Here is a 20459-nt window from a genome sequence, read left to right on the forward strand (position 1 = left end):
CCAGTGTATACACACCAATCTGCAGATACTGCATTTTGTGGGCAAATTAAATATTGTTCAACTTGAATCTTGCGCAAACAACTCAAAAGATTTGGATTCTTGCACTACTAGCTGAGCTATCTGGTTAGAAATAACCTTACCCATAGTGTGGCTGATAGCATGATAGCCCTAGCGAGATGGCAATGTAAAACTACCAAGTCTATGAAGGCCACTACTAGCCAACTAACATCGATACCTTGCCAAGTATTAAATGACCACTTAAGTAATATATTAAGTAATTCAGCCAATTTTCCCTGCTAAGCACCACATTAGCTCAATTTTTAATGGAAGTTGAATTTGCCCCACAAAAGTTTCTTTCTCACTACGGACTGTCAGTGCTACATAATTGTCAGAATTTTGGCTGTAGTATTCGAAACTAATGTATTCTTGCTTTGGAGTTCTGAAACCAGACCTCTGGCCTGCTCATTTGTACAGACACTCTTCTATCATTATAAGCACGTCAAAGGCACTAATTTTGAGGGTGAAAAAATATGGAGCAAGGTGCAAAAGCTGTTTTAATTGAAATAGTTTTGTGAATTTATACATTTAAATAAATACTATTTAAATATGCATAAATATTTGGTTCCATATTTGTGGTAAATAAAGGGCACCCCTGTACCAACATAACTGAATCAGATCTTTTGGGTGTCTCATCTGACCTTCTGAAAATCAAGATAGAAACAAAAAGAAAATATTTTATTTTTCCTGTTCCTGTCGTGATTACATGTGGTTACAACACAGCGTAGAAGCAAGTGCTTTTTTTCTGAAACAGTACCCCGGAGTGTGTACAAGACAAAGAAAATGGTTGAAAGAAATTCAACAAAGCAGCCAAATTTGTGTGCCTTATCAAAGAGCCAAAGGCGAAGCATTAACTTGGCCTGTTCTGCAGGCTGGTTAAGTGTTTTATTAGCTTAGCCTCATCCTTAAAGGCCATGACATGCCTTATGAACTAAGTTTGAACTCCCCATTGAATCTGTGTTTGCCTCCTGTCGGTTGTGTCTATACACCGAATAATGTTGATGCCGCTTTCATGGCGTATTAGGTTTGCAAAGTTTAGAAAAGGAATATTGGAAAGAATGTGAAATTAGATATTCTCCTATCTTACACACAGTAAGTCCAGTATTTTGCATTCTGTGGTAAAAACACACAGGCAGGTGGTGCCTTGCTAAAAATTCAGCCTCTACATGATGCAAAAAAACTACTCATCACTTTGGTTAATTCAACATTAGACTACTGTAATGCTCTTTTGTCTGGATGTGCAAATTCTTCTGAAAGGTCTCCAGCTGATTCAAACTGCTGCTGTTTGTATTCTTAGCAGAGCTAGGAAATTCTGGATAGATTATAAGATATATTTCTACTTTCAAAGCTTTACATGGGCTGCCCTCTGTGTATCTGAATGATCTCCTTTCTTCCCATAATCCTTTACAAACGCTCCGCTCTCAGGAAGAAAGCCTCCTTGTTATTCCTAGAGTAGCATAACGTGCTCCTTTGAACATGCAATACTAGTGAAACATCAGTAAATCAAAGGGGCCAATTAAGAAAAAAGAAAAAAAAATATATATATATAATTATGATAATGGGTTGGATTTGTATTGTGCTTATTATGATCTCCACCTGCTTGCAGTAAATATGTTTCTAAAGATTCTGCAGACTCATTCCACCCAAACTGGTGAGGCCGCTTAAACGTTTTACTTGTAGGAACTAAATTTCATTTCTAACCTCAGTTTTCTGTAAGTTTTGTTTTGAAAAAAAAAAAGTGTCTCTTTCACATATTGCACAAAAAAGTCAGCCTTGATAATTCCAACAAATTCATATTGTTTTGTTGGTTTGTGATGAAGTCGAGCTTGCTGGTCCAGAATTTTGTTTCCCTTGAAGGTTTGATACTTGAAGAAAGGTTACTTTGAGGTTCTGCTTAAATAACTGGCAAGCACACAGTAAATGTAATGCAAATATGGGATGTTACATCACACGTGATCTTTCTTTATTCTACCAATCAAGCTGAGTTTTTTTTTTTTTTATGTAATGTAAATGTAAAAATTAAAAATAATTTGACCATATTTAGAGAAAATACAAATACATACCTACTGCCATCCCCAACCCACCCCCCCCAGTCACCCAAAAGAAGGATCCGTATGATTCATATTTGATATTTTATTCAGGTTTTAACAATCAAGCAAACAAATTATTTCTCGTTCCTATGTTTATTATATTAATGTATTGGTGATTACAAGTATATGGAATAATAATACATAGGATTGTAATGCTTGTTTAAAAAAACTCTTGATGCATGAAGGCCTGGTTCCAAACTTATCAAGGGCAAGGCAGACACCAGCCATAGTAGTTCAAAATTCAAGCAAACAGTCAATTTATAAAATCTATCTGTATATTTGTATAATGTAGGTATGTAGATCTATGAATACATATTTGAGTATTTATATGGTAAAATGTATAATATTTATAAGATTATATTTAAATGTGTATATTGGTAAACCTACTTCTCTATCTAGCATGAAGCAGATGACTTGAACTGATCCAGTGAAATGCGAAATGTCAATAGCACTTAGTCCAGATGCAATGTTAAAGGCACTACGGATCCTACAATCAACATGGTTTTCGCGAGGACAGAAATTTAAATCTGAATTGATCCCACGTAATCGTCTACGGCCTGTCTTGTCTTAAAACCTGTGGTTTGTATCATCAGAATTGTGAAGAAATTTCATAGCCAAAGGAGTCTTGCTCCCTAATCCTGGTTTCAGCTCAAGTCATTATTCAAACTCGATGTTTAAATTTCATTATAAATTTGACTGTACGCTCAAATCCACAATACTTAGTACAAATGAACAATTTGCATTTTATCTTCGTTGCCTACATTACACATATGCTTCAGTTGAGAGATTGCACCATCCTAAACCGAAGTGGCCAAGCTTATGTTCCATGTCCAGTGTACACCAGAGTGGAATAATATATTCATTGGGGAACAAGTGATTAGTCAATACTGTGAACACATCCCATGTGTCTGTCATGTCACTGAGTTGATATGCTCGCTGCGTCATCATTGGCCCACCATATCACTATGGTTACTTGTGCTGTTGAAAGTTTGTACAGGAGTGTCACACTTTCATTGTAATGGCTGATTGGGGAGGTCTTCTGCCAGTAATGTAACTGTTCAGGTTGAGTGACTGTGACATTGGGCCTTGTTTGCTGATTTCTGTTCTCCTGTCGTTTGTTGAAACAAACCAGTATGGCAATGTCCTTTTGATAAAAACTATACATTGTACTTCTTATTTGATTTAGAAAAAGCTTTAAATGTATAGACTGTCTGATATGCAAAATAACTTTTCAATCACTATTTGTTTGGAAGTACATGCTTTATTCACACAAAATTGACCTTGGTAAATCAACTTTGGTGTGGACATTAGCATGCACCAAGACTATCTGAAACATGAGATTGTTTCAACACAGTCTTCCTCTCTCCATCTCACTCAGTAAATACCTCAGTGTGTCAGAATGGAAATATAATACCGAACACTGAAGCAGCTAGCTATGTTTGTTTTAATTACAGTAACCTATTGGTCCACATGGAAAAGTTTGTTATTGAAACTCAGAAAGGACCTGAATCTCCCTGTCCCTCCTCCAAATCAGAGACGGAAAGTCCAGGGGTCAGAAAGTAAAAGTCCTGCCATGTGTTTGTCCCACCCCCAAACTCAGCCAGCTGATTTTGGTAATTAGCTCTACCCCCTGGCTAAAGAATCGTGCTAACTAGCAAATCCTGGTGACTGGAACAAAATACTGGGGAGGACTTTTACTTTCTGAACCTGGATTTTCCACCTCTGCTGCAAACCAATGACCAGCACACTTTGTCTTGGTCAGGTGGCCACACTCAGTTTCTTGTGCGTTAAGACCACGCATCACTGCACCAAGCAAACAAGCCGGCTGGCCAACAGCAGAACATTGATCATGTATCAACAGCTTGAATGCTCAAAAGAAATCAATTGTACGTGCTTCTCCAGCATACTTGACTGTCTGTGAGCTAAATAAATCCTCTTAGATTTAGGCTGCCTTACTGAAGTAGATAGCCTTTTAACCGTGCCATAGGCTCCTTCTGACATCATGATTAACAACATGATTCCATCAGCTGATTACAGTTACTGGTACCTGTAGTTTTAATGAATCCTGTTGCTGTTAGGGTGCTGTCACAGATAAAGCAAAAGGAAGCACCTTGATTGGTTTGTGCCCACTGTATATGGAATTTGTCTTACCTGAATTATGTGCCAAATAGAAAATGAGGGATATAGTCAGAACTATATGGCCCATTCACGTTACTAGCCTACATTCCACTTCATGCATTTATGCATTACGGTATAATAAATACAATAAAAAATATTGATAGTGAAAAAGATTAATTATATTTGAATATATCGATGTTACAAAAACTTTATTAGCTGCAAAATTAGCTAATTAATTTGAAATGTGAAGGCTGTATTATGATTGGACTATGGTCGCGGGAGCACTGGAAGAACTGTTTTGTGTAGGTGGTCAGGCTGTTTAGCTATGAAAAGAACCAACAGTCATTTCACTTAGACAGGATAAATCCAGTTGCGTATTCTCTTGCTAAATTCTTGTTTAGCAAAACTTAAACTTATTAAAATGAGCATCTCATACAGTATAATCCAGTTTAGGCTACCAAGTTTACCTTTTCTGCTAGCTAGTGCTGCTAAGCCTAGACTAATTCATGAGGCTAATCGATGGCTAAATCTAATGTTAATGAAATATTTAAAGCGAGACCGTAGAAAGTAGCCAAAGTGGCACCACTGAAGTCCAGCAGAGCCAATTGAACACAAAATGTGACAATTCATTTAACTTGTTCATTAGATTTCTTAAATTGTATTTGACTTTTACTCTTTAGTGGTAGTTCTCTCATTTAGGCTAGCTAGCGGCTACAGTGCAGAAGACTAGCTAAGTTAACATCTCTAGTCATCAAATAATGTTAACATGTCAATAAAACTATTTTATTGTTTGGTAGGTATAAATTTGATTTGTATGATAGTAGTCTGTGATTGGATTCATTTGTTGATGCACATTCTTTTACTGACTGGCTTCATAATAGACTAGAATTAATCCCACGTCTTTCACTGTTGGCTTAAACTTTGCTACAGAGGGGGAATCTGTCCCCTTCACAGTCTTTAGCTTCTAAGGCCCAAAGTCTGGGTGATATGTCTGCTTGACATGACAAACAGACATTTAGTTGGGTATGCCCATTTAAGGCATATGTTTCAGCTAATGGGTATTGCTACAAAAACAAAAATTCAATTTAGCCTATCTAATGCCACAGACAGTAAAGCAGCACAGGAATGTTCAACCTCGTTTGGGGTTTTTGAACGGGGAATATGTCACTGACTTGTCTGACCAGACCAGACCAGTTAGCTAGCTAATCAGACAGTCCAGCTGGTTCACTTGCTCGTTATCTAGCTGGCTAACTATTTGACTTACCGGACTGTCTAGCAAGCTGACCAGGCTTTTCAAAGCTAGCTTGTCAGAGTTTTAATGGTGGTCGCAAGGAATGCTGAGTTAATTTTCCAATAGGAAACACTGTCTACCTCTATGTGATTCTTGAATAGCACTGTAAGTAGTAAGCAGCAAGTGACTTTCTGATGATTAATAATGGGGGGAACATGTCAAATTGAAGGGGCCATTAGTCTGCTGCCCCCCCCCCCTCCCCTTTACAATGCCCCCTGGTGTATGCACATTCTGTGGTTGATGAATGAGGTCTTACAGGAGCTGAAACTACTAAATGGATGGTAAAAATGATGCTGTGAAAACTAGTATTAGTGAAATATTGATATTGCACTGATGGACAATTTTTTGGAAATTAGAATGGAGAACACAGTTAGATTTTGTTTCTGTTAATGGCTACTTTATTTGACTGAGTTTTGTTTTGTTGCACTAAATGGCTACATAATTGTTTAATTTAGATTTTGTTGCTCTGAATGGCTACTTTATTGAAATGTGCTTGATTTTGTTGCTGTAAATGGATATTTTGTTGGAATGAGTTTGCTTTTGTTGATTTGAATGGCAACTTTATTGGAATTAGTGTGGTTTTGTTGCTCTGAATGGCAGCTTTATTGGAATGAGTTTGGTTTTGTTGTTCCAAATGGATATATTTGGAATGAGTTTGGTTTTGTTGCTCTAAATTGATATTTTGTTGGAATGAGTTTGGTTTTGTTGCTCTAAATGGATATTTTGTTGGAATAAGTTTGGTTTTGTTGCTCTAAATGGATATTTTGTTGGAATGAGTTTGGTTTTGTATCTCTGAATGGCAACTTTATTGGAATGAGTTCAGTTTTGTTGCTCTAAATGGATACCTTAATGGACTGGTTGTGTGCTATATTTTTTCAGTGTCGCATTCACAGTTGATGTGAAACTGGGGTCTGATGGCAGTCTTTTTTTGAAAGTGGTTGATTCATCATCTTGGCAGAGCACTGAGATGTTGAGTGGATTGAGGACTGTAGCACCTGCTTTGGGCTCACAGCAAATGGTGCTTAGGTGATTATCCTTACAAACATGCATTTTAGATTTCAGCTACTAAATGGTTAAAAATAATTTTTTAAGTATAAAAACCCCCATGCTTTAAAAAGTGATGGAACGTGTTTGGTCCTTGTGTTTTAATAATCACTTTTCGGTGAGATGTTTTCGTTATCATACACATTCTCAATGAAAAATTAACACCTATTGTTTTTATTGTAAATGCGGTTGTGCGCTGTGATTTTTGCTTGTTTGTCCTCCTTTTTGACAATGAACACCTTTAACAAGGCACTCAACCGTCTGCTTGATTGAGGTTGATAAGGTTGAATATTATGCTGTTTTTCGGTGAAGGTATGTAAGGTAGTCTATTTATTATTCCTTGATTGCTTTCAAATTCTGCTGAACGTGATTCTGTGTAACGCTTCCGTAATATCTCTGGTGACTCGCATATTTAAACGCCTTCTTCTCGTTTATGTTGGGACTGCTTGGATGACATAAAGCGGATATCTTCAGGATAACCATCCCCCAACCTGACAGCGATGAAACTATTAAAGGTCACAATGCCTTGCAAAAGTATTCACTTGCACAGTTTTTACATTTTGTTGCTTTTACAGTGTCAAACTTTCATTTAGGACCCTGTAATTCAGAAACAAATATTTGTTTTAAATATGACCCATTCATCTACAGAATGATTCACACCAATGATAAGCAAAGAAGGGTGTAAAAAATTAACAATACAGGTGATTGAAAGTAATGGCCTCCCATAAGAAAGAAGGCAAAAGGTTGTTGATCTTCACAAGCCAGGAGATGGTTAGAGACGAATAAACAATGATGATAACGCTGTCCAATATTTGGTTAATGAGTTGGTTTAAAAAAGCACAGTCTGGTGGAGGAAACAAGTGCATCTGGCCCCCACACCCAGCGAGGCATAAGGTTTCTGAGGCAACAAAAAATTAATGCCGGACCGTTGGAGATTTGGAGAACTTAGAACTTCGAACAACAGACTTTAGTTGCATTTTGGGGACACAAAGTCTTCAAGTCTATCGCTGGTTACCACCTCTTAAGACTGTTGAGGGCAATCACAAAAAAATACAAAATTTGAGTTTGCTAAACAGCATTCGGACTGGAACTGGATGTTCCGGTCCTATCTGTGGTTTGAACTGAAGGATCTGAAGGATCTTGAAATATCCTGTACGGAGAAATGGTCTAAGATGTCCTCACAATATGATCACCAAATCTCATGAAACCACTTCCATGCAGACCTAACCCAAGAGAGGACAGCCTATGCAGCAATAATGCATCAAATGAGAGATGAATGAACAGAGTAGCGCAATGCTCTTTCCTATCCAAGGCGCTTTTTAAAAGCGGTCCATTTTAAACGAGACTTGCAGCCGGAGTGGTTCTGCATCCATCTCAAAACCTAGAATGATAACCGAGATGAATTTCATATCCAGGAAATAACAGAGCTGACCATTGAGCAGGGAATCTATGATTTCCGCCAGGCAGGAACGCTTTGAGAGAGAGGTCGTTTTTTTTAGGTTTCAGGGATCAGTGATTTTATGTAGTGGGAGCACGTTGGCCGTCTTCCACACCTCATCAGGGCCAGGGATCAGCTATAATGAAAGAAGCCATTATTAAAAATAAAAAAGCCAACCTCCAAACCCACTTGGAAGATGAAATAAACATGACACTGATGCAGCTAAAATTTAGCATGGCCAAATTTAAGTTTTTGCTCAAAATCTGAAGCCTTGTGACTGGCACAAAACCCAAGAATACATACGTCCCACTTTTACACATTAATCCCTGCTGTGGGGATGTGTCTGTTCAGCAGGGAATGGCAAACTTATCAGAACTGAAGAAAAGTTTGACAGCATAAAATATAAGCAAATACAGACAGAAAAACCTGTTTCAGTCCACCAAAGACCAGAAGCGGGCGGTGGGGGGGTGGGGGATGAATAACTATATTTAATGGATAAAAAATGTCACTAACATCCAGCAATCCAGCAAAATGTTCATTGTCCAAGGGTCTGAATACTTTTTCAAAGCACTTAATAAACAGTGTCTTTTTCAGTGATGCAAAGTATCAAACGAAACTGTGACTGTAGTTTAATGTTAACTTAAGCTTCAGTCCAAAAAATTTCATGTACCATCCCCTACTGTCTTCAAATTGATGTTTAAATTCAAGCCAATTCAAGAACTGAACTCACGAGTAAAGAATTCATAAACTGCCGAAAATGATGCTTCATACTATTAAATATATTTTTTGGGAAATGTGTGAGCTATATAACATGAAGCTATGATGGCCAATATGTACTAGGAACAGAGGAGATGCTGAAGCTCGCATACTCAGTATTCCAGTGATGTACAGACTTAAGTTAAAGTGATTGAATGTATCTTCACCAATAATTGCAGCTAAAATGTTTTTTTATATGAACACGTGTTACAATCTTCATTTGAGAGATTGATTGATTCATTTTTTTAAATAGATTTTTTGTTAGAAGTATCAAATAATAATCATAATTTTTAACTTTTAAAAAATTGTTGACCTAAGTGCTAAGCTCTTATATTTTGGTTAAAATGCCACAGCAAATCTACCTTGGAAGTGATAAAACATTCACATGTAATTGTTCACAAAGCACTTGACAAGATATGTGTTTTTGAATAGATTTTTAGCCTGTAAAATTGATTTTGCATGATTTGTGCAAGGCTATTTTTACTATCAGTCCAACTTAATAGCCTATGTTATGGAAATCTGTTTTAACACTGTTTTAACACAGTTATAATGCTGGTTTAATGCATTGTTTTGAACACTGGTTTGACGCAGATTTAATGTTGGTTTGATGCATTGTTTTGAACACTGGTTTAATGCAGATTTAATGCTGGTTTAACGCATTGTTTTGAACACTGGTTTAACGCAGATTTAATGCTGGTCTCACGCTGGTCTAACACAGTTTCAATGCTGGTTTAACGCCATTTTAACGCGCCGTTAACTGGGACGTTTAAACTCATCCGACAGAGGTAGTCTTAACCGGCGACCATTTTGAACTCGACAGATGCAGCGGAAAAGGATTTATGGCCGTGGTGACGTTTCATATGCTCCTGCAAGGCATTCTTCTTCCACCTGACTGAGCTCTGCATTACCTGTGCTGGGGCCACCCAGTCAGTCTTCCATTACGGAAAGTACAGTACAAGTGATTTTTTTTTTTTTAGTGCTCACAGGTATTTACTGCACCATTCTAATGGGAATGTAGTTACTGACAATTTAAAATAACATGAGGAAATCTTTGAAATAATGTCAAATTCTGTTAATGTGTATGTAGTACTAGTACTTTTTTTTGGAGTCTTGATTGTCTCTTTTTTTGTGGGCATCAGGCGCTGTGACTATTTCTCCTGGCACGAGAGCTGCAGAGAGAGAGGAGACCGCACTACAATGTGGGACTGTGGTCCCTCAAAGCTGGGCCTCAACAGGGGACGCGTTACTGTAATTATACTGGGGGAGGCACCGGGCTGTCAGCCAGGAGCACAAGATAACGCAGTGGCATACATTAATCTGCGCTAATAGCATGCCGCTAATGTAAGCCCACTGCTAACTCGGGTTAGCGGACTGTGGTTGGGAGTTAGCACTAGGCTAATATGGTTAGCCTACTGTCAGCTCTCCGCCCCAGACTGCTAATGTGACGCCCAAGCGTAGTCGGAAACACTGCTGTCAGGATTCAAGGACAGTAAGGGTCTGATTACGGACTATGGGGCACCTCAGCCTCTATCAAACTGCTGAGAAGCTTTCAATCATAAAGGATAACTTCGGTTTTTATTAGATGTTGATCTACTTTTTCCAATCATCCACCATGCTGATTGATAGTGATAATAACTGTCACAACTTTCTTTATTGAGCTTTGGTCACCCTGAGAACCGCTCCACTCTGCTTTGCAATGCAGTCTAATGGGACTGTGTGAATGAGACTTGAAATGCCCTCTAATTGTGGCTTTCCACCAAACACAAGCTTGATTAGCACATACCGATGTATTTAATAGATAATTCTGAGCAGTTATTGTTCCATACTTTAATAGTAATGTTCATTTTCAGTACTTTTTTGCATTGTAGAAACACTTCCTTATTTGCACTGTGGCAGGCTGTATTTATGCAGTGTCACAGGCTTCTAAGCTTGCCGTAGTGCTCACTGAGAACAGTGTACGCTTCCGCTAAAAAAAGCAGTCCATCAACTGAAACATCAAATGCGTGGTGATGGACTGATGCAAAATTAATTCCCCTCCAAAAGCATGGGAATGGTGCAGTGAAATGTATTATTTCTGCTGTAGCCATGGGGCATTTGGATTTGAAATCAAAAGATGAATATGAGATAAAAGTACAATCAGCTTTTATTTCATGGTATTTATATGCGTATATGTTTGAGCATTTTATAGAAACAGCTGTTTTGTGTTGAGCCCCCCCCCCCCCCCATTTCCAGATGTGCAAAAGTAAGTTAAGGGATGACTGACAGGTATTAATTGTTGCTCTGGTGTTTCCTTTTGCACGGATTGTTCACACAAAAAATGAAGGCAAAACCAAGACTAGACACTCACTGCTCTTTTATGTGTGAACAATCCATGAAAAAGCCTCTGGTCATGAAGACCAGAGGACTAACTGACTGAAAAGCAACTGTAACAAAACCACTGTAAGCTGAGAAGACAGAAGAATTCATTAAGAAGGACAGCACAGAATGTCAAGGTATGTCAAGTTCAGCAGTTCTGAAAAAGAAAGGAAGTCTTTGAGAAAGAAAGAAAGAAACCACAGGTTGACTCAGAAATAGATACCGTGCAGGTCAGAGAAGGAAGATACCTGTAGTAGATGACTGATGAATCCTAAGAGTTGTGAAGAAAAATCCTAACACCAGCCGTCTCCAGAGACCAGGGGTGAAGACATTTCAAACTACCGTACGCAGAAGACTTTCAGAGCCGAAGTATAGAGGCTACACTGCAAGATGAAAACCTCTCATCAGCAGCAAGAATAGAAAGGCCAGATTATAATTCACTAAAAAAAATACAGATGAGCCAGAAGAGTTCTGGAGCAGATGTTTCATGGACAGACGAGACAAAAATAAAACTGGACCAAAATGATGGAAAGCCGAAAGTGTGGAAAAAGGAAGGAAAAGAACATGATGCGAAGCACCCCCCTCCCTCATCTGTGAAACCTGGAGAAGGTAGTCTCATGGCTGCTTCTGGAACAGGCTCACTTGTCTTTATTGATGATGTAACACAGGATGGCAGCTGTAGGATGTAGGCAGTGTACAGACAGATTTTGTCTGGCTACGTACACAGACATTCCTCCTACCTCATCGGCCGGTGCTTAATCCAGCAGCAAGACAATGTCCCCAAGCACACTGCCTATGCAGCCAAAGCATTCATCAGTGGGAAAAAGCGGAAAGTTTGGACTCGCCAAGCCAGTCACCTGATTTAACTCCAACTGAGCTTCCATTTCACTTTCTGAAGAGGAGACTGTAGACGAAAAACCTCCCAAAACAAAGATCAACTCAAAGCAGCCGCAGGAAAAGCATTTCCAAAGAAGATGGCAAACGATTGGTGATGTCACAGACTTCATGCAGTGATTGCATTTTGAGGGCATTTCAGGGCTATATAAATAAATATTAGGCTATTGCTTAGATTTTCTTTTAAGTGCATCCATCAACATACTTTTGCACAGCTGAAAACAGAGGACTCGCCACAAAAACAGCAGTTTCTATAAAATGGTAAACTGAACGCATGTAAATGGCATAAAATAAAAGCAAATTGTATTTGTACTTTTGTCATATTCATCTTTTGCTCTCAATTCCAAACCCCTTAAGTGTGTAGCAAAAATAACTAATTTCACTGTGCTGCTCCCATACTTCAGAAGGGACGCGCCCTTCGGGCTGTGCAGTTATTATGTCGAGGGAGGTTATTTTACGGGCACTTCCAGCCTCGTTCGCATAGCCTCGTTTGACTGCATCGCAAAGCAGAGAGGAGCGGTTTATCGGGGCGAACGAAGCTTCACGAAGAAAGATGCGACTAAATTAGCATTTCTAATCAGCCTGCTGGAAATACTTCCGGAAAAAAAAAAAACCCCAAAGTTGTCCTTTAAATAAGAAATGAGAGTTACTGCTTACTTTTTTCCCCAAACATTTAAATCAGTTGATTTTACATGGAAAAAAAGGACGAAATGCCTAAGACCATTCCCAATAAAACTGCTAAACCTCTTCCGACGTACCTCCGTGAGGGACACTGCCAAAAAGGATGTAAAATGTAAAATCCTTCGTGAAAAAAAAGTAATATATCAAAGGTTCTTAACAAATGGCGGAGTGGTCTTTAAAAGTTTATTATACAGATACTTTTGATTCTGTAATCAAAGCTTGGATGTTACTTTAAAATGCTTTAATAAAATAATATTGCTTCTCATTGAATGCATATACGCAGAAAACGTCTTTACTGTGTCGGGGCAGACTCTAGTTGCTCTCCGAGGAGGTTGCTGGTGCCGTGGACGTGGATTTCCTCCGGGACAGGGAATGGGAACGGTCGGGGCTGTGGGAATTGAGTTTATCAAAAGGCTGCACGTGGAACTCCAGGAAGTCCATGTGCTGCTCGCTAATGATCTGGCTTATCAGTCCGGGCAGGGCCCGAAGGCTCTCCAGCAGAGTCTCCAGCCTGGTCTCCAGGTGCGAGATCCTCTTCTCCATGTCTTCCCCCCTTTCGTTCAAGTCCGAAATCAGGTCGTACATGGTGTTTTGAGTCTGAAACGACAGGTGGGGGGGGGGTCAGAAACTTTTCCTAAACAGTTCTTTCATCTGAACTGTTCTTGTCGGTGGGTGATCGTCACATGCTGAAGTACGATATGGGGTGGAAGCACACACGCCTACAGATATTTACTGCATTCTGACCCAGAGTGTGACAAATGCTAAATTTTTTGGTGTGTTTTCAAGTGAAGTCTAAGTACATTTCCAAATGAATCCATCACACATTTCCACTGCATAGACGTGAAAATACAAACAGACAGTAGTTAGCGCACAGCTAGGAGCGCTTGGACCACTATTAATGGGACAGCTCACTTTCCTGGTTTTTTTTGGTGTTATTTCAGGTTTAGTGTCTGTTTTGTTTTTGGCCTAGAGATCGCTTCTGTGCAACGATGGGTGTTTTAGGTATTGGCAGAAGTGTCTGATGACCAATGACTTTACATTGGCAGGTGTATGGGCTCTCAGGGATGTGTGGTGAAGCAAGAAGCTACACTCAGATAACAAACAAAAGCAGATTATACAGAGATGGCATGCCTCCAGATGTCGGGTTTGTGTGTTTATATTACCTGATTATTCTTCAAAATTAAATTAATTTGTCTATTAATTGATCCATTTATTTATTTTTTAAAGGAGACGAAAACTTCAGGCTCAAGGACGCACCAATCATGTTGAAGCCTACAGGGTGTCTGTGACTATTTTTATTACCTGTACTTAATGGAATTTTCCACCATTTTGGATTTGAACATGTTCTCCTCCCTTAGACTACTTACTTTAAGTAATTTTTTCACTTCATGCAGGTTTACACAACATAATTGTGGACAGTTGTGTGGACATTGATATTGAGGGGGAAAAAGCCATACCTGGTTGATCATCTGAGGCTTCCCTCTAATATATAGAATAGCGGGTTTTCACCATGGTTACAGTGAGTAGGGTTTTCTCTTGCATTCAAAAAAAATAATTCTACAGAGCTGCCATGCATCCCATCAAACTAAATTTATAACTGAACAAACAGCTTTTCTTACCTTTGCAAGGTCCGCGAGTGAGTTTGCTTGATCATTCAGCTTGCGTTGCTCCATTTTTACACTTCTTAATCTGAACAACAAGACCATTTTAAGCCAACATTTTATTGAAGTGTAGCTGACCAACAGAAACTGATAAATAATTGCATTTTCAAAAGGCACACCTGTTGCAAACAATTACAATTATATTGCAGTTTTTGCTGCATAAAAAAAAAATTGATACAAGCAATAAATATGATGACAAAAGCCAGCAATGTTTTAGTTATTCATACTTATTATAAAAACAAAATAAAGAAAAAATGGTAAAGAAGTCAAACAATAATATAGCCCCATTTGTCCTTGCTAAGACCCTACTTACATTTTTGCATAACTAAATATTTGCTCTACTCTCTGCAGAGGTAACGGCATTAATGCTCTGTCTGTTTTAGATATTCCAGTTTTTGATCATTTTTGAATTTTTCCAGCGCTTCGTTGTTTATCTCAAGTGTTTGCCACCTATTCACGTTGAAAAGCACACTTTTTGAGCGATTACCTACTATTCTCGCCTCAAACACTAAAGGCACAGGATGTCCTAACTGACAGTCTGAACAATGCTCTGCTCAGTTCCCTTGACGTCCTTGCCCCATTAAAAACTAGACAACATACCCAGACTAAACAGGGCCTTGGTGTTCACATGCTACACAAGCACTGAAACAGACATGTAAAAAGCTGGAATGCCAGTGGAATGAAACTACACTCATGAACTTTCGCCTTGCCTGCGTGGAATGTTTAAAAAAAATACAAACATTCAGTGTCAGCAGACAGGGCTGTACATTTTTCACAACTAATTAATAACAATAAAAAAAATTCTAGGTTCCTTTTTGACGTCCCCCATGCTCAAAATTCCTCTCTCTACCAATGATTTTAATTATTTTTTTTATGAATAAAATTGACCCACCACCTGTATATGAGACCCCATCCCAGCTAAAAATTTTAATGAACTGCTTCCGATTTTATGATATTAAGTTCTCAATATTGTGAACATGTTGATTTCTACGGGCTCTGTTCCATCAGCTGTTACAATGGCTATTATTAAACCATTTATTAAGAAACCAAATCTTGACTCTGACGTACAGAACAATTTTAGACCCATCTCCAAGCTTTGTTTTATGTCCAAGAGCTGTAGCTGCTCAACTTGGTATATATTTATCCACAAACTGTCTTTTTGACTAATTTCAATCAGGCCGTTGATGCCTCCATTCCACTGAAACGGCCCGGGTAAGGGTGTCGAATGACTGCTGATAGCCATCAACTGAAACTTAACATCAGTGTTGCTGCTGCTAAGCGCTGCCTTTGACATCATTGATGAGGGCATGCTTTTAAACAGTTTTGACTGGAGAAACATACAGGTATCCAGGAGACAGTGCTCTAATGGTTCAACTTGTACCAGTTACACAGATTTCAATGTGTAGTCTTCAATAATGCCAATTCTGAATTGTCAAAGGAAAAGTTTGGTGTGCCCCAGGGTTCAGTCCTTAGTCTGTTGCTTTTTTCTATTTACAAGCTGCCCCTTGACAATGTCATTGGCAAATATGGTACTGATTTTCACCAATGACACACAGCTTTATGTATGTCTTGAGCTGTATGACCCAACTCCACTTGTAAACCTAGAGGTATGCCTGTCTGAAATTAAAAGATGGGGACTGAGTTTCTTGTTCTTGAATGCAGAAAAAACCGAGATGTTAGTTGCTTGACGAGCTGAATACAGGCACCTAACTGAGCAGATAACTCTAAATATTGATGTTGCATAAAATCACAATACCCGACTGTTAAAAAATTGGTTTTATCTTTATTTCAAGACAGGTTTTTTCCACCTTCGTAACATTGCTAAAAACTGACCTATGCTATCAATTGTGGATGCTTAAACTTTGATACATGTGTTTGTAACATCTAGACTTGACTACTGTAATCAGTAGAAGACTTGTCCAGAATATTGCAGTGAGAGTCTTGACCAAAAATAGAAAATCTGATCACATAACACACATTCTGGCCTCTCTTCCAATTCAGGCCAGAGCTGATTTCAAGGTCTTCCTCCTCACCTATAAAGCCTTAAAAGGATTACTGCCACCGTATTTATCTGACCTTACTAGGCCGGATACGCCTGTGTACCCTGTTCGCTCTCTGAACAGGGGCTATTTGGTTACCCCCAGAGTTAACAGGAAGTCGTCTGGGGTGTATAGCATTTGTCTGCCGTGCTCCTTGTCTCTGGAATGCCCTTTCTGCATCTGCTAGAGAAGCAGGTACGGTTGACATTTTTTAGGTGAGACTAAAAACCCATTGTGAAGGGGGTTGTGGTGCCGGCTGCAGGCGGAGAGATGGGGGAGTGGTTTAGTCTGCAGGCGGAGAGATGGGGGAGTGGTTTAGTCTGCAGGCGGAGAGATGGGGGAGTGGTTTAGTCTGCAGGCGGAGAGATGGGGGAGTGGTTTAGTCTGCAGGCGGAGAGATGGGGGAGTGGTTTAGTCTGCAGGCAGTTGCAGCTGTGGGCGGTTACGCGATCAGTGCTAACCTTGATATGTGCTGCCTGCAGTGAGACCGAGAGACCACAGAGGCACACGATCAAGTACAGGAGCCACAACATCGACAACAACAACAACAATGATGACCACAACAATGACTACAACAACAACAACAACAACAACGACTGCAACAATGGTGACAGTGACCGTGTTGTGGCTTGCTAAACCCCAATAAACTTGTTCATCATACCCGTCCATGCCTGTGTGGTTCTGTGGACTTGTTACATCCATCTTTTTCCTGTTATTACAGCCTGCCTTGGCTTTACTGGTTGGTTCTAACAACAATAATGGAATAGCATTGATTTGTGGAAGTGCCTGATCATGGTAGTCTGGTTCCTGCTTATTCATTATTAGCAACATATACTGATTGTCCCAGGTTAATTCTATTTATTTCATTTGCACATCTGTGAGTCAATGTGTGTATCTGTGTATCTTTATTTATGCTCGTACATATATGCATTTATGAATACATGTTATTTTATGCATCCTTTGGGGACCAACTGTGTATTAGTTAACTGGGAACCAACTGCCACTGTGTGCTGATTTACTGGTGACCCACTGTGTACTGGACTGGTTTACTGGGAACCTACAGTGTTCTGGGTTACTGGGGACCTACTGTGTGCTGGTTTTCATTCCATCCATTATTGCAACCTCTGCATTGTAACAGGCTGATAACTGCTGTTAATTAGACACATTTAATGTTGACCGAGGGATGATTTACTCCCTTAAAGCCACATTATGTCAGAAATAGCTGTGCCTGCCAAGAAGAATAAACACTCCATATTCACCTCCAAGGGCATTTGAGCAGCCTTATCAACTAATGCTTCCGTTCCCTGTAATGTGCTGTACGAGAAACTATTGCTATAGAAGGAGATTCTTTTTAAAAAATTTGACTCCATTTTAAACTGACAGGTGAAATCGGTTGGATGCTAACTGCTGAAAGAACAGACACCTGGTCACTAAAATACAATCATTTGTGGAAAATGAAAATTAAAAAAAAAAAAAAAGCAAATGGCCACAGACTGCACTGTGTTACATTTAGTTTAAGGAAAAAATGCAGTAGAACACAGAAACATTGTCAGCAACCTTAATTAATCAACAGATTGGCTGTAACAAAAATCAGCATATGAAGTGGGTCCTCGGGGCACTGTTTAGGAAGCACTGCTTTTAGGTGGACCAGAGTTCTGGGATGATTAAAGTCTGGGTGAGCAGGCATACATAACCAACCTCTTCAGTGCATTTAAGGACAGTACATGAAAGTAATAAACCAGTAATAATTTAAATTAGCATGGCAACTGACGTAATTTCGAAATGCCTATATACAAAAAGAAATGTATTCAATGAATCAAGGGTTATTTACGGCCAAAACATTTGACTCGTTACAGTATGACATATTACTTTTCAATATGAAATTTCCCATAGACGTTGGGCAATATTTAATCAAATGAAAAACAAACTCTAAAAAAAGACCAATTAGTTTGAATCATACCTGCCAATGTGTTAGAATTAGTCTACATGTCTACAGTCTACAGTCTATGGGTTGAATGAGTGCACGTTTTGGGAATTGGACACATTGAGATTCCGGAATTAGAAAAAATGAATTAATCCTCATTCGACCGGATCAATTCATACAGAGATCTGGCAGTCCCAGTTTTCCCCAAGGGGGTAAATGTGGTCATACTGTTAATGCACTGCACTCCGAATTGAGCACCGTACCAGGCTCTAAATCCTGAACATAAATTGACCTTAATGTTTGAATGAGGCCACTGGATAATTCAGTAAATTGCTTACGAGGGAGGAGTTTGCCTTTCCTGCCAATGTGACATTAATCACACTACTGCATAACTAGGTTCCGTATAACAGTTTAAATAAAATATTTCAGTTGATACTTCAGTTGATGAAAATTGGAACAGGAGTTAAAATTCAAATAAACAAATAAAAGTTTCTGCCTCTTTTAAAGTGGACATACCCAGGTATGTTGAGGATTTATTCATTATTTTGCACGTTAAATGTGTGTAAAAGTTGTGTGGCTATTTTTATGTATATATGTGTGTTAGGATTAGGGTTATATTCACTATGATTACAGTCAAATAAATGGGCATTTGCTTTTCTGCTGCAGACCAAGCAGCCATTGACCTGACGTCCTCTTTTTTAAATTTAAATTTAATCCCCGATTTTATCCCCAGTATTTCCCAACCTGAACTGAACCAAACTTTTTGATCTCCTGTTCCAACCCTTCCTGCTGAGGTCAGGAGGAGAGGAAAGGCCAGACATGTGACTTCTCCACTTCATATGACACCTATTCTCACTATTTTCCACGCTGCAGACACACCAGCAATTATACACTGTCTCTGTTATGGGAGGACTGTCTGTGCGCAGGTGCCTGGTCTGACCAGGAGTGGCCGCTAGAGAGCGCTGAGAACAACGGAACTAGTCGACTTACCCCCTATCATTCCCCAAGGAGGTTTGGCCAATGTGGACCTCTGACCATGGCACGACTGGGCCAATCACAGGGCTCATGCTTTTTGCTTTCATAACGAGTGTCTTTACGGTGCGAGCCACCCGGAAGCCATGACCTGAGGCCCTCTTGAGCTACAGCCTGCTTACATGCTTACTGCCCCCCATATAATTCTCCCATATTACCCCCACAGCTGGTGCAGAAGCTTTTACCCTAAGCCAGGGTACTTACTGCCCCCTGCTGTCACAGCATTCTGACGGGTGAAAGCACGAACATCAAAGCACCATGGTCCTCTAAAACTCAACAGCACTTCGTTCCCCACCATATATACATGTCAGAGTTGGCTGGAACTCAAGACCTAATGGAAGCATAATTTTTATTGTCTTTATTGTTTTAACGTCTTTCAAAATAAAAGCATGAGCGGATCATACCAGTCCGCTTTTAAGCTGTCACCGAGTCATATTTCAGCCCCGTTCCACCGCATTATACGGGCACAAACAAATATGTCACGCAGATTATAACTAATGCTGAGTTCTGTTACAGGAAGCCTTCAGTGCTGAGGAGCAGCGGTGACTAAATCAACTGCTGAAGTGCAGAGCAAAAATATTAGCATACAGTACACTTTTAGACTCATGCAAGGAAAACAAGTATTCCCGGAGGGCCAACTAGATTATAATATGCGCAGAGCAGCGGTAGAGAACCTAAATGTACCACTGAACCAACACTGCAGTCCACTTAGCAATGCGTCGGCTAAACACTGAAAATAAATAGCACGCATTCGCGAGAACATAAACTTTGAAATTAAATAACATGCATTCCCGAGAACGTAAACTTTGAAATTAAATAGCATGCATAGCCGAGAACATTCCGGAACGACCACAGCACGTCACAACGTACACCCGCAGTATAAATAACACCGAGGGCCCCTACTGCAAATACAACAGTCAAAATGTTTAAAATAACAACGCACTCATGCGAATACTCAAAGGAAATCAGTTATTTAACTCCCTGGAAGTATCACAGAATAATTGTGTGTTTGTGTGTGTGTGTTGCATGAGCTATGTCTACCAGTTCCTTCTGTTTTTGCACAAGAATTGCTATCAGAC

At 39.4% G+C, this 20459-nt stretch overlaps 1 protein-coding gene across 3 annotated transcripts in view; it reads right to left on the minus strand.

Moving 5' to 3' along the window:
* Window positions 1-12624: 12624 nt before the first annotated feature.
* Window positions 12625-20459, minus strand: part of kcnn2 (potassium calcium-activated channel subfamily N member 2) — a 39265-nt gene continuing 31430 nt past the window's right edge. The window contains exons 8-9 of one of the 3 annotated variants that reach the window (XM_035389930.1): window positions 14344-14413; window positions 12625-13321 (exon numbers count right to left, since the gene is read on the minus strand). In XM_035389930.1, the coding sequence (XP_035245821.1) occupies window positions 13037-13321; window positions 14344-14413 (355 nt within the window). In that variant the 3' untranslated portion in view covers window positions 12625-13036. Of the gene's footprint in view, window positions 13322-14343; window positions 14414-16851; window positions 16901-20459 lie in introns of those variants that run through there. The other 2 variants (XM_035389927.1, XM_035389929.1) reach the window with 2 other exon arrangements.

The sequence above is a fragment of the Anguilla anguilla genome, chromosome 14, assembly GCF_013347855.1.
Source record: "Anguilla anguilla isolate fAngAng1 chromosome 14, fAngAng1.pri, whole genome shotgun sequence".
Lineage (NCBI taxonomy): Eukaryota > Metazoa > Chordata > Actinopteri > Anguilliformes > Anguillidae > Anguilla > Anguilla anguilla.